This window comes from Columba livia, chromosome 2 (genome assembly GCF_036013475.1).
Source record: "Columba livia isolate bColLiv1 breed racing homer chromosome 2, bColLiv1.pat.W.v2, whole genome shotgun sequence".
Classification (NCBI taxonomy): Eukaryota; Metazoa; Chordata; class Aves; order Columbiformes; family Columbidae; genus Columba; species Columba livia.
Genome location: NC_088603.1, coordinates 79,798,800 through 79,813,450, shown reverse-complemented (window position 1 = coordinate 79,813,450; position 14,651 = coordinate 79,798,800). Strand labels below are relative to the sequence as shown.

Below are 14,651 nucleotides of genomic sequence, written 5' to 3'. Positions count from 1 at the left end.
GCAACAATCCTACAGTGGAAAGGTGTGTGACACTGAGGGCATATTTATCCTGAAGACTGCTGATGGCACATATTATGATCTCCACTGACCTCCAGGAGCTCCCAGCAAATGTTTTATACCATACTTTTAATTTCCTAGTTCATTTTCTTGCTTTCATCCAAGAATTGTGATATCCTTATGCTAGGTTTCATATCATGTTGTTCCTCTACATAAGATACTCTTGTGTGTCATGGACAGGCCCACTTTTTTTTTTTTTTTTTTTGCATTCTGACTCATTTCAGGGAACCAAGAAGCCATCGTTGAGAGGATGAAATCACATTAACTTCACTTGAATATTCTGTACACAGAAGACTTTAACATCATTCCAGTGGTTACAGAATGAATCATAATATAGTAGACATTCAGGTATTTTTTTTAATAAATGGGCTTTAATTGGACAAAAGCATAACTGATGTATTTAACTTTCACATCTATTGCAGGGTGGAACTTACTTAACCACTCTGTTCTAATATGATTTCCTGTGAAGTTAGCCACATTTTGGTCAAATAATCCTGCAGCCAAGACTGATTCTCTAAACATATTTGCCAGCTGGGACTCTATTAGGTTAGAGCACTGCTTCATGCAATTTGGACCTGTGGATCCTAATGTCATACAAATAAATAATAATATGTTACTGTAGAATAGTTTGGATAAATAATTAATCACACAGATTAAGTATGAACTATTTGCTTGTGCTGTTGTTTGCTGTGTCACTGGCCACAGAAGACCCATGATATCGCTCCTGCTCTCTGGCTAAACAGCTGAGGATTTTTTATGGGGCAGTGACGAGAGAGTGGGGGAGCTGACTGGTATCAGTTCCCGGGCATGTCCACTTTTGATAATTTATTAATGCATTTTGTTCTACTTACTTGGTCTGTTTTTTCAGCTCATGTTAATCATTACAGCTCCCTAGAAGATGGTGGAATAGTATTTGTCCTCTTTGGCCTAAGAATGTGACTAGGTAAAATTCCAGTCAGAATGGAAGAATAAGATAGAAACCTCGAGTGTTGCTAATCCCGATACTAAGGGCCTTACTCCTTACAGGTACTGCTCAGTCCCTGATTCAGCACAATCTTTTGCACATTTGCTTAAATCCAACTGACAGTAATGGCCCACAAGCACAAGCTGAACACAAGTGTCACCACAAAATATTCTGACTGTGGTTTTCAGAGTCATTCTAACAGCAGATTCTTTAAATGTGAATGCAACCCTAAAATTAAAATTCCATTTATCAAATCCTGAAAAGCCAGGAAAATGAGAAATCTTCATCTGAATGTGTTAATCCTCATTTTTTGCCATGAATAACCAGCAGTTTTCAGATTATGGCTCTAGTATTTTAAAACTTAAAACCCTCGAGTCCAAGACAAAAGCTAAGCTATTGACTAAAAGAAAAGCTTTGGAGATGTTGAGAGTTCAAATAAAGCAATGAAGATACTTAAATATCAGCATTTCTGTTGAGCCTTTTAGTGTCTTAATGACTAGAGAAGCTCAAGAAGACAAAAATAACATCTCCCTTGCTGTGAGCCAGTGGAGCTCATAGCCCCTAGCTGACAATCTTTTCCCTGAGTTCTATAGGCTACGACCACCACATCCAACACTTGGTGAAATGAGTGTTAAGTCCACTGAAGAGTATCAGAAATGGAAATACACAGCAAAAAAAGAAAAAGAAGAAAATATATCATAACATTTTCTGAAGCAACTGAACTTGGAGAAGGTAAAATCAAGGGGGGCCACTAGGTCAATTTGAAAATAGATAACAGAACAGACCATTGTTATTATTTTATATTTGAACATTAAAAATAAAGATCAAAAATAGCTTTTCCAGAAGTGGAAAAAATTCCACTCTGTTCCACTAAGCTGCACATCTTTGGCCTGATTTTTATACTCAGGAGTGTGAGAAAAGTTTGTCCAGCAGATTTATTTGTATCTGCTCTCTACCCTCTTCTCACCTGATAACCTGCTCTTTCCTGGGCTGCTTCTGTAATAGCAAAAAGCAACAATTCCTTTTCCGTTGCTTCCTAGAATATAACAGCAGGATCGCACCCTGCCCTCTCTCCTAGCAGAGGCTGCACAGCAGTAACCTAACAAGTAGGGCTGGGAGGCTTATAGAAAAACACTTCTGAGACAGAGATGCAACTAGTTGCACAAAGTAAATGTTAAAAAGAAAAATTCCTCTTTGGGAAGGTACATCAGGCAAGCCTGGGTCATGTACATCTGGATTTCATTCTCCAAAGGAATGCTAGCTGGACAACACTCAGCTTCTGGGTTTGCAGATTTCAGCTTGACTCTGCCAAGTGCCAATCACCTTCTGTCCCAATGGACTCCAGGGACAGTGAAAAGCAACTTGGCCCATCAAGAGACAAAAGCCATCATTCTGCGACATCAAGCCCATCGCATGACACAAGAAGCCAGTTTTCTCTCTGAACACGTGTGAGAGGATGAGGTACTAAAAGGTCAGTACAACAAACTGGTCCCCACAATGTTTATATAAGCAATGTTCCAGGGCAGCAACAGAAATAATAAAAATAAGAAATAATGAAAATATAAACCTGTGTATGGTTTCTCTTAGATGGTTTAAAATTAAGTTTTAAATATAAAAATGATAGGCTTCTGCTAATCCTTCTTAGGAAGTCATAAATTGTTAATCAGGCCTTAGGCAGTGTTGTTTAATACCAACTTTAATAAAATAGCTGCCTGAAGCGGAAAGACAGTTGGCATCCTGACTCTAAAACTTTGGTAGCCTCATCCACATTTTTGTAGCCTGAGGCTTTTACACTACCATTGATACCAACTCCTTTGAAATAAGCTCATTTTTTAGGCTGCTAAATTATTAAACACCTTATTAGTAGAAAGATTAGATGGAAGAAAAGTCATCTCTGTATGATGGAAAATGGATTGGAAGAGGAAGGAAAAGTTGAGGGAATATTTACATAAAAGATACAGCTCTGTTATTGATATACAGAGGTAATCCATAATCCATAATTCATTTAAGAAATGAACCCATCAAATTGCATCACAATGCATGATAAATTGCTACTGTTGAGCTATCGTATAATAAATAACATAGAATCATTCTTGTCAGGAGTAAAACTTGTTTGAGACTAAAAGAACAATGTCACTACAAGGTTATTTTCTCTGTTGTTCCATAGGATTTGTCTTTCACACACGATGTCTCACATTTCCATCATGTACTTTGATGAGGGTAGCAAAAGTTCCCGTGTATGGGATACCAAATTAAAATTGCTTTGAAAATTGCAAGAAAAAGGGAAAGGAAGCAAAAGGAAAAAAAAAGTTTCTTCCTTATTATTTCTTAATAATACCTGTCAGTCAGGTGAGCAGATCTTTAGACCAAAGACATAAGAAGCAGTCATTTCCTTGAGTGCAATGCATTTTCACTGTATGTCCAAATCAGCTTGTTAGCATGCTAATTGCAGAGTTTAATATGCAATACAGAGCACACTTACTACTTTGAAGTGCTTATTCATGATGTCATGGATATTAGTGTATATTTCTTAATTACACAACAGGACAATACTTCCCCACTTCAACTTACACTTTCTGTTGCTCTGATTTTTTTTTTAACTATCCAGAATAATCATTTTACCACACAGAAGCAAATAAGGAAAAAAAAAGTAAACAATTTTAAAAGCCATTTTAATTTAATAACAAATTGGGAGCTGTACTTTATGTTAAATTAGCACTGCAAGCCTCATAGCAATTCAAGGCAAAGGCTCCTTGTTCGTTACTGCTTAATTAATCAGTCCTGTTTCCATCTAAATGAAAAGTTTTCTCTCTCCCCTATCATCTCTAATATCTCATTTCAGGCAGCACATCAAGTTAATCTTGCTTACATTAGCAACTTATTTCTAATGGCTCAGCTCAGTTATTTACAATAATTCATCCTATCCCAGCTTGCAGCTGAATCCTGCTTGTCTCTTTGTCCTGTTCAGACAGTCAGAGTTGATTGTAAAACAGCAAATGCAGAGAGCGCTCGACCAGCCCCGTGATGCTCCATGTGAGGACAAAGACGTACTTCCAACACACTGATGTTTACTGAACTTTTGGTTTCCTGGCATGTCTTGTCTTCCCAGAAGCAACATGGTGCTTAGGGACATGGTTTAGTGATGGACTTGGCAGTGCTAGTTTGATGGTTGGACTTGATATTCTTAAAGGTCTTTTCCAACCTAAACAATTCTATGATTCTAACATGCACAGAGCTGGGCAAAGGATCATTATCTTATAAAACAACAGATGAGCATGAAACACTCCAGTGGAAGAAGATAAATGTATAACAGAAAGAGAACATAGAAAGCTGAGTGGTCCCTAAAAACATGTCCTTGTTACCCTTTGTACAGCACATTCCATGCATAAATCTGGAATAACCATGAGTCTTGCACTACCATCAGTAGTATATATAAGAACTATCAAACCTTCTATAGTGTCACCTTTGAAGGAAGTGCATAATAGGACTTGAAGCACCAGCTGGCTGGGTATCTCCTCCCTGTGTTCATCCTACCATTCTCAGAGCTGAAAACCGCTGCCACTGCCATAATCTAGTACTTTCTATCACTGCAGTAGCCAGACACACTAAGTTTGGGACTTAACAGAAGACCCCTGGTGTTTCGCATTACACCAACCTGGCCCCAGTCAAACAGTTACTCAAACTGTGGTCACTGATAGCCATCTAGTGTATGTGCTCACCGTTGCTAAATTCAACCTACAGAAGTAAGTTTTCCAGCTGCCTCCTGGGGCTGAGATGCCTGTACATGTCAGGATGCCTGTTGCTAACCCCTTGCCCACCCCCACAAGCAGCATCACCACTCCAGCAGCTCTGTCCTGTGGTGACCCACAGTCTCTGAGATGTAACAGATACTTGCTCAGGTCAGGGATCGAAACTAAATCTGCACCTGAGGTGCCTGCATTACATGAAGGCTGGTTTAATTCTAGTTTGACAAAACTTATATACCCCTGTAATAAACACAAAATACACTTAAAATTAAATGTGCCATTCCCAGAGGACAAAACCTATTAATTCCTGAGTAACTCCAGTATTTACTTTTGCTAGTCTGGATTCAGGATGGTATTGCAACAGGAAAGACGAATGTTCAGCGTATTTTAACCTCCTAGATTTGCGGCAACCAGCCTCTGACCTCACATTTACCAGCATGGTTGAAATTACAACCTGTTGCTAAGGAAAACTCTGTCATACCTTAAAACAACTGTGATATCAAGTAGCTCTGAGATATCTGACACATGAATTACAGTAGAATAATGAGGAGACATTTCAGAAATCCTACGAAAGACACCCTAACATAACATGATAATAGATTTCATTTAATAACAATATAAATTTTGCATTCAGAAAAGTGGGAGCCTGTTTTAGTGTTGTTTTGTTTTTGTTGCTGTTTTTCAAGAGGAAAATGAATCCTTTCTACAAATTAAAGTGCACACGTCTGTTTCTGATAGGAAACACTGCTCTGAAAAGCATCTAATTTCAAAGCTGCTTGAGATTAGATTGTCTGCAGAACTGTGCTGATGGCTGTAAATATTAATAAATATGACACACTGGACCAGCTTTTTTTCTCAGATGTTTATGCACTACTTCCTCTTAAGTGCAGATGACCTGAAGACACAGACACCAGAAGGAAGAATCTGAGCTAGGAATTGACTTTAGAAATGTAATGCACAGTGATGCTTACACAAAGAAAAGATGCTTCTGCTATGTTCCAGCAGAGCTACCCCTCATATGACAATCTCAGTCCAGTCCTCTGCATCCCTGCTACAACTGCCGCCAGCTGCTGATGGGAGCAGAAGAACAGCAGAGAATCCATCATCATGCTGTACGAATAAGCCAGGCTATATTGCTGAATGGGTTTCAATGGGAAATTATGATCATTCCTCTAACAGGTTTTTTCCATCCTCACTTTTCCTAACCTACTATTTAGGGAGACCAAGTACACAAATTTTTGGAGGTCATGGTTTAGTCACCATGGAAATAATTGCAAAGATGTAAACACTCCATTACAAGATCTCCACATCTTGATCCATGAAGGCACTTAAGTATTCAGTTTGTGGACTTCAGTGCAGTTTATTGGTGTGTTTAAAAGTAAACTGTTGTGGGACCAGGTATGATAAGACAGAGAAAGAGAAGATCACTGCTTTGTTTATAGCAGAAATCACTTGGTAATTATCAGCAGTGAGAAGGGAAATACCATAGCAAGGCATTCATATTATTTAGACTTAAATGGAGTTTAGATGAAATATGAAGTTTTATAAAACTGGCCGGCACAGCATGAATTGCTTCAATGGATGTGGTTGGTGGACTTAAAAGTTGCTTCTGCATCTTTTTCCCTTTCAGCAGTGACAGCTAAATTGAACACCAATTTCACAAAAGGAATTTGCTCCCTGAAAGGGATTCTAACTCTATATATTCCCGCTCTGTGATCTGCCAGAGCACTCTTTGCACTGTGAAAGTGAGGAAATAAGCTCTCTTGAATTCTTGTAGTGGTTGATCAGTTTGCAAGGACAGCTGCAAAAGCATTAGGACATAGTAGGTGGCACACAGCTCATAAACTGGTACTATTTGTATCTAATCCTGCCATATAACTGGTAAATTTAACATGTCTGTCTTTTTTATGTCTCTTTTTCTACTTTGCATCTATTTATTTATACTGGGATCAATACCCATGCTAGGGGTATTGGTGTACATCATGTCCTTATTCATGCAACTTCCCTTTGACTCACCTTCATATCTATGCACTAGGAATACTGCTCCTTAGATGTTTACAAAGCAGGGATGCTTTGAAATGAATTCATACAGACATGGATGTGAACAAGAGAAAGTGTGATGTGACCTCAGGCTGCCCCAAACCGCATGCATGCAGCATGCAGAAAAGGCAGCCTTTCATGAGACTTTTTTATCCTCCTCTCTCCCACAGGCATAAGTAGGTGGGAATGGTTGAGACAGGGAATGGTAAAAAAATCTCTGTGGCCAGTACAACTGGGCTAATGTAAGGAGGAAGGTCACCACCACCTTGCTTGGGAATAGTTAAGATTATTTTCTCCCGGGAATAAGATATTCAGTCTTGTCCCAGACGGCTCTGGATCTCCCCAGCCTCCTTCTTTTCCTCCACGCAGAGCACAGCTGAACAAACAAGCAAAATACATCCAGAAAATCCTTTGGGGAGAGAGTGTCAAAGAGGCTGCAAGGAGTCCTTGAGAAAAATAATTGGCTTTCTTTTGGACGAAAAAAGTGACCCGTATCTTTTTGTTTGGTTTTTTGTTTGTTTGGTTGGTTGGTTTTTGTTTGTTTGTTTTGTTTGTTTGTTTTGTTGTTGTTGTTGTTGGGTTTTGGTTTTGTTTGTTTTGGGTTTTTTTTCCCCCATCCATTCTTTGATCAGCTCCAACAGGAGTGAGTAGCAGAGAGGCAGGAGGGTTGACTGGAAGCTGGTTCAGCATCCCTGCAGTGCTACAGCCTCCTCATGTGACCTTAGGCAAGTCACTCACCTTCGTTGTGACTCACTTCTGCCTGCTGTAAAACAAGGCCAGTTATACAGGCCAGGCTTGCAGGGAGCCATGTGGTGGAGACGTATTTTTTAGACATTGTGGAATACTTGAATTGTTTTTGAGAGAAGGGCCCATGTTGATCAACTATGTCTTGTCCCTTACATGAAACAAGGCTCCCAAATGTCCACAGAGCATCTCACAATGATAGCGTTATTTTTTGAGCAGGATATTATAAGCTATTTCATTTTCTTTTTGCCCATGAAGATGCTTTTGTCAAATAATGATTGTCAGACTAATGACACCCTGAAATTACAAACCACCAGGCACTCAAAGAGAATCAATTCAGGGAGGAAACAGATTTCACCTGAATGCTTAGGGCAAAACTAAAAGCAACTGTGCTTTTAATTATTTTTGGAACTGAAGAGGATAAGAGAGAGGGCACAGGAATATCTTTATAAGTGAGAGAGATTTCCCTCTGGTGTGGGTGTCAGTACAGAGGTTGGCCCCGTGCTGCATGGTGCCAGTACCCTGGTTGGGACCCACTGGCCCACGTGGCTCTCTCACCACCTCATGCGCAGGACGGGTCTGGATTCCCATAACCTTCAAGAATGAAATGTGGGGTTACCATCAGAGCCAAGTATTTTCTTTGAGTTTGGTCTTACCCTTCACACCAAAGCAGAGCTACACACTAATGATCATGTTGATTAAGCAGTCTTTGTGCTTATGGAAGCTGTTAACTGACAATTGAAATGCATCAGTTAGGGAGTAGGCAGCTCTGCCTTACATGCAGACAAGCACGCACCTGCAGTACCCAGGGAAACTCGACTAGTGTTTAATTTCTGTGCTAATTTTCAATTCCTGATGACCCTTCTCCTAGGTCCTCCTGCTCTGGCTCTGTGATTAGATGCAGAAGTGGGAATGCTGGAAAGATACACTACCTATTATCTCACAGGCAGCTGTAAACATTACAGCAAGATAACAGAATTAGTTTAGCTGGGAGGAATTAAGGTACTCAGATAGTACAGGACCGATCTCATTCATAAAGTGCTCTCTTCTGTGTGTTGTGTTGTGTCACTAGGAAAGAGCTGAGGGGTTACGACGGGTATTAATGTTGCAAATCAAATCTAATAGTCCCATTCTGGCTAGAACTAAGCACTTTCTGAATATATAAAAATACATATGTATACCCTGACAAGACAGGCTGATTAATCCATAAAATATTTGCCCACAACACCAGAATAAAGCCATTATTAAACAGGTTACTTAAAACGTAGCAAAGTTGGCACTGTTCCTGAATGCAACCAGATGGAAAGGTATATGCTCTTTTGTCTGTGTGCTTGTCCTCTTTGAGTATGGAGAGGGTGTCTTGTGGCTGGATGTGAAGAAAGATAATGCAGTATCAGTGTAATCTTGGATGTCTCAGCACAGTTCTATCGAGTGCTCTGGCACCGTCACAGTCAAGCAATCACTCCTTTGCTTAAAGCTTCTTTTTGAAGGTCCAACACCATTACTCATGAAGGACAACGTGCCAGATGTGCCTTTTCCATCCTGGCAGGGCTCGCAAGCTCCACTCATCAGAATGGCGCAGTTTCCCTTCCCCAACAGCATTGCTCCTTGCTGTTGCTCAGGTGGTTGCAGCTGCAGGAAAAACTGTGTTTTCTGCTTTGTTTTGAAAGGGGAAAATAATCAAAGAATGGGCAGCTCCACAAGACTGAATGTACCAACCAGTAACACTAATTCACACCACTCTAGACTGTCCTGAATTACAGTTATCCTAGTTTCTTCTGGGAATGCTCTTGTCAACAAACAAACAAAAGCATAAATACAAATATTCATGGTATTTGTTTGGGCCTTTCACTGCCAAGTGCACAACCAGGAAAATAAATAAAGTGGAAGACAATGCTGGCAACCAGCCACACCTGGAGTAAGTACAGGAGACGGTCGCGAGTGAAAGGAGGGATAATTTTGCCTGAAGCAGGGAGGGGAAACTGCTGATGGGTGATCAGGATTAGGACAAACAGCAGTGCCCTGGACAACCTTAGGAAACAGAGACTGGACAGAGTGCCAACAGATATCAGCCAGTCATTGGGGAAGGATGAGAGAAAAGTTCTTAGGCTGAGATTTATCACAAGAAAAACCCAAATGGATGTGAAGAGAAGTACTCAAACTCCAACTTTAAAAATGTTTTTATCCAGCACTTTCCTTAACTAGTTCCACTGCCGCATCACACACGATATCACCCAGAGAGGATGATGTTTTCTGCTGATATTTTGCATTAATTATGTATTCTTCAAGGGTGTCATTAAAACTCAGGGACTAATAATCTGCCCTGTACTTTTTGTTAAGCAATAAAGGCAGATAACAGCTGGGTTGAATCGCACTAAACATTTCCTCTACGTCTTGTGTCTCCCCATCCCAAATGAAACGAGTTGAGATGTCATAACACCTCTTTCCTCACAGAGCTCAGTTTCTCCAGATCCCTCAGAAAGGTCTGCCGTAAATAAGCAAGCAGCATGGGCTAACCAGCTTCTACTGGATTTTTATCTCAATCAGAACACATTTAAACTTGAGAACCATGTTTATACTTCAAGTTGAATATTTCATAAAGTAAGCAGAAAAGATTGGGTATGGTGGTACATAGAAGTACTCACGTGAAGGATGGGGCACTCACTTTAAAGGTTTATGTGGAAAAGGTCCTGAATTTAGCCTCACTTGATAGTAAGGATAATCACAACTAAGTTTATCAGCTCTGTTGTTGAGAGCTGTGAACCCAAATACTTATTTAGAAAAAAATAAAACGAAAAAGGAGCAAACACCAAATGACATGAAGCCTTTGAAAATATCTCAACAGTTACTGCGGCTAACTAGGTCTTTAATGGGTTAATGAATAAGTCTCCCTAACACCCAGCTTCCAAGGCACAGCCCCTCTATGGCACACGCTTATGATAATAAAAAAAAATACTAAAAACCAATTCTACTTTATTCTGGTATAATTGCAGCAGAGCCACCAGAGGAATTGCAATCATTATGCAAGATGAGGCACCATCACAGTGAGGCCTGCTGTTTCCAACAGGTTTTACACACTCATTTTTATAGATTTCAGCTACCTTTCATTTTAGTAATTAGCCACCATTTCCAAGGAGATCCATAAGCAATTTCCTGCCCATCTTCAGCCATAATACTACAAGATTGCACTAGAAAGGGAACATTGTTTAATAGTAGCCAATGAAGGGCAGGTGGCACACTAAAAAGTTCAGTTAAGCAAGAGATGGAGACCACTATTTAATGACAGATAAATGTCAGTGCCCTCTGGATCTGTTTGACCGCTACACAGTGTACAGGCATCCGCTGGAAAACCCAAGAGCAATTACTTCCAAACCCTGAAATACTGCAGGAGTCTATTAACAAGCAGCAGATCGGTGTGCTGAAATCTTCAGCCAAAGCAAAATGATGTAGGACACCTAAGGGAACAGAGGACTGCAGGGAGGATCCTGCCCCCAGGAAATCAGTATGCCCTTGAGTAGAGGGTTGCTCACAGGGAGGAGGTGACCTGGTAGGATCTCAGCTGATGAGGAGCACAGGCACAGTCATAACTTCTATCAAGTTTGCACTAGTTTCAGGATCTTCAGCAGAAAGGAGGGAAAAAAAAAAGCCACAACATTTTTCAATGTGCGTGTTTTGCTTTCAAGGAAGTCTCTCAACTAAATATTATTGAAACAGCAGATGGCAAAATGCAAACTTTATGAAAGGGAAGGCTGCCTTGAGCGGCAGGTTACTGTTTGCATGAGAGCTGTGCAAGGGACGAAAGGAGGGAGGAAAGACTCAGAAGTTAAGATTCATATTTCCAGATGAACAACTTGGTTAGAAAGTGATGACCATGTCTATAAATGTAATCTTTGGAGTGCTGGCATGGAGATATACAAGAGCTGTGAACTGGTGTGAAAGCTAAAATACCTAGAGAAACTAATAAGTCCCTATGGGGACCCCAGTTCCTTAAATGGCTGCAAAGGCTAATTGCAGAGAACTACAACAGTAGCATTGCTGCCTCTGACTATGTTATTTTGAAAAGACTGGCTGCTTTCTCCCTCTCTCCCCCAGCTCGAAAGTCAACTGCAAGGCACTAGAAATACGTTCAGAAAGATTAAGGCGCAGCTGAAAGCCAGAAGCATATGAGATTATATATTTACCGGTGCTGTGTCAGATAACATCTGAGAAGAGAGGAAAAAGGGATTCAGCCCTGCAGTCTTTATTAGCATGTTTGGGCTGTTTAAAGGAGCTATCCAATTGTGTCATTGCTGCCAGGCCTTTAAAACCGTATATATCCACGACAAAGGAATCTAGAATCTACTTGATCTTGATCACAAGCCCCCAAGCCCTACCCGACTCTCGTGTGACATGGAAACTTATTGCCTTTAAACAGGAATTAGAAAAAAAAGAAATGAATAGGGATGCACCATTACCCATAGCATTATATTGCTCAGGAACAGATGTTAATCAATTTTATGGAATGCTTTAAGTAATATGCAAGCACTTTTGCACAGAACTGACTACATAATAGAGATTTGAGCCCAGTAAATACATGAGATAAGCCTTTATCTTGACTAGAAGAGTTACGTCTATTTTGATTAAAACCGAAGAGGTCTGCAGTTCAGACAATTTTATTCCCTTGGAATTATGTTATTTCCAGTGTGCTATTACATATGGTCCTATGACAAAAGGGAATGGAAATAACCTTGCTCTCAGTTGTAGTGTTCTCCTTGCACATGTGTTCATGCACACAGCTCATGAAGTACACATGTAGGATGCATGTACTGAACAACTGTACTCTTTATTCCTGCTGTACTAGAAGAACAGTAAATTTGGAGGAAGGAATGACCTTACATTCTGTAAGTAATTTTTGCTACACAGTCTTCTGTGCAGTGCTAATAGAACTTTAAAATGCCACATCATACACAAATAGAAGGAAAAAGGTGCCCTATCTTCTTGGTTTGTATAAAAGTAGCAGCTGTGCCATCATGCTGGGAGTAATTTTGGTCATTAAACTTCTTGATCCTTGAATGTCATCAGGAGTTACTTAGGTGACCATCCACTTGCGCTTACAAAGTACAGCATTTAAGTCTCCATAAAATATGGATTTTATTGCAGCAGTGACGAGACTTCTTTCCACAGCCACTGACCTCTACTGCTATTGCTCATCTCTTGACTCAACCTTTTGCATAAGAATACATATATATGGTATACATACTGTGTATTGGTTTCTCTGTGTGTGCATGTAGGTGTTACACACATGTGAATATATAAATAGTTCAATCTATCTGACATACAAAGTATGCTACTAGGTCCTTAGAAATATTTACAACATAACCAAATTCAGCACTTTCTTTCTGCAATTATCCAACTTCTCTCCTGTAAAATGCCTGTATGCCTACCCCCTTTTTTCCACCACCTCCATCACCCCCCAACTCATTCCTTTATCAAAAGATTTCACATTTGTCAATTCCTGTAGTGTCTCCGGGTCTGCCCCCTCTGCCCCCTTCTTTTTGATGAGGGAGAACCTCATTTCAACTGTGCTCTACGTTCAGCTCTGTACTTTGCCTCGGATTTTGCTTGTGATCCGAAGGGTTTTGCCCTGTATCCATTTCACAGCAACTAGGCAAGAAACCGAGACAGGATATTTTATTATTATTTTGTAGTTATTATCACGTTTCTTCTTTTGTTATTATTGTCGTTGTTATTATTCTTATTATTCCTTTCCAAACACACACGACCCTCCTCCCCTTCTCACCACCTCCCCTCGACCGGAGTGCTTTGCTAGCGATACCAGTTCCCAGGAAAACGCCGCATCGCTTCGCCTGACTTAAAATGACAGCAAACGTGCTCCCCGCACGCCCCTGAGCCGCCGGGCACTCCGCGGAGCCCCGAGCGGGGGTCACTCCATCGCGGGAATGGGGTGCAGAGCTCTCTGCAAGACAACTGCCAACTTTGCAAAATAGGTGCCTGACTCGCACTCTACACATCTCTCCCCCCGCCCGCGCCCCCTCCCCACCCCCCCAAAAATTAGCATTCTCTACAAGCACGGCAAAAAGAAAAAGAGAAGACGGCAGGTGCCTGGTGACAGTTGAAACTTCCTCCTAAAGAAGTGCGAAGCCGCATCTCCTTACCGGCAAGCAGGGACGACGGGGCCGAACTTGGCCCGGGTCGGCGGCGAGGCTGCAGCGCGGCTCCCCGGCCCCTTCTCCCCGCCGCTCAGCCTCCCCGCCTCTCACTGGGGCTCCCGCTCGGCCAGCAGCACTTTTTAACTCCAGCATGCAGGCAGCCCAAGCCGAGGGGCCTCTCTATCTGATTGGTTTCCATTCAGTGCTCCTGATTAATAAAAAAAAAAAAAAAAAAAAAAAAGGGGGGGTGGGGGAGGGAAAAGGAAAAAAAAAAAGCCAAACTCCTCCCTCCCCTCCTGCCTCCCTGGCAGGAGCACGCACACGCACACACGCGCGCGCACACACACACACACACACACACTCACACACACTCTCTTTCACACACACACGCGCACACGCACTCCTGGCGCTGGCGCTGCGGATGCCGGAGCCGCCAGAGCTGCCGCACTGGGGACGGAGATGCGCGGAGCGGGCGCGGGCGCGGAGAGGGCTCCTCCGGGCGGGCAGGGATTTGCAAGTGAATGCGGTGGGAGGGCAGAGGGGGAGGGCTGTGCTAAGGAGCCCCCCTTCCCCCTGAGAGCCGCTCGGAGCTTGAGGTGGAGAGCAGCCAGCTTCTTCCTAATCGTTTGTTAGTGACAGTAAAAGCAGAATAAAAATCAGGGGAGGGGGGGATAAAGAGGAGGGAGTGTCATGCCCCTCTGTTGTGAACCGAGTGTTTGTGCCGTGCCGTTTCTCATCCTCGGAGCCGGTTTTAAGTCCTTCTTTTGACACCAGAGATGCCCGAGTGGCCTTTTCCCACACTTCCCGGGAACTTCCTGGACTTGATGAATCAAGAATTTCAGTGAATTATTAATGGAGATGAGACTTTGTGGGGGTGATCACACGTGGTGGTTTCTATGTGAATGGGAAGCAGTGGAGGAGGATTTTCCAGGTGCCTGCCTTTGCTCAGGC

At 41.7% G+C, this 14,651-nt stretch overlaps 1 protein-coding gene across 5 annotated transcripts in view; it reads right to left on the bottom strand.

Moving 5' to 3' along the window:
* LOC102096149 (cadherin-6) overlaps positions 1-14,400 on the bottom strand; it is a 110,009-nt gene extending 95,609 nt beyond the window's left edge. For 3 of the 5 annotated variants that reach the window (XM_065052603.1, XM_065052604.1, XM_065052602.1), the window contains exon 1: positions 13,707-13,845. Coding sequence is in view for 2 of the 5 variants with exons in the window: in XM_065052606.1 (XP_064908678.1) it covers positions 13,707-13,853 (147 nt within the window). In the remaining 3 variants the exon portion in view is untranslated. Of the gene's footprint in view, positions 1-13,706 lie in introns of all 5 variants that reach the window. The other 2 variants (XM_065052606.1, XM_065052605.1) reach the window with 2 other exon arrangements.
* Positions 14,401-14,651: the final 251 nt, after the last annotated feature.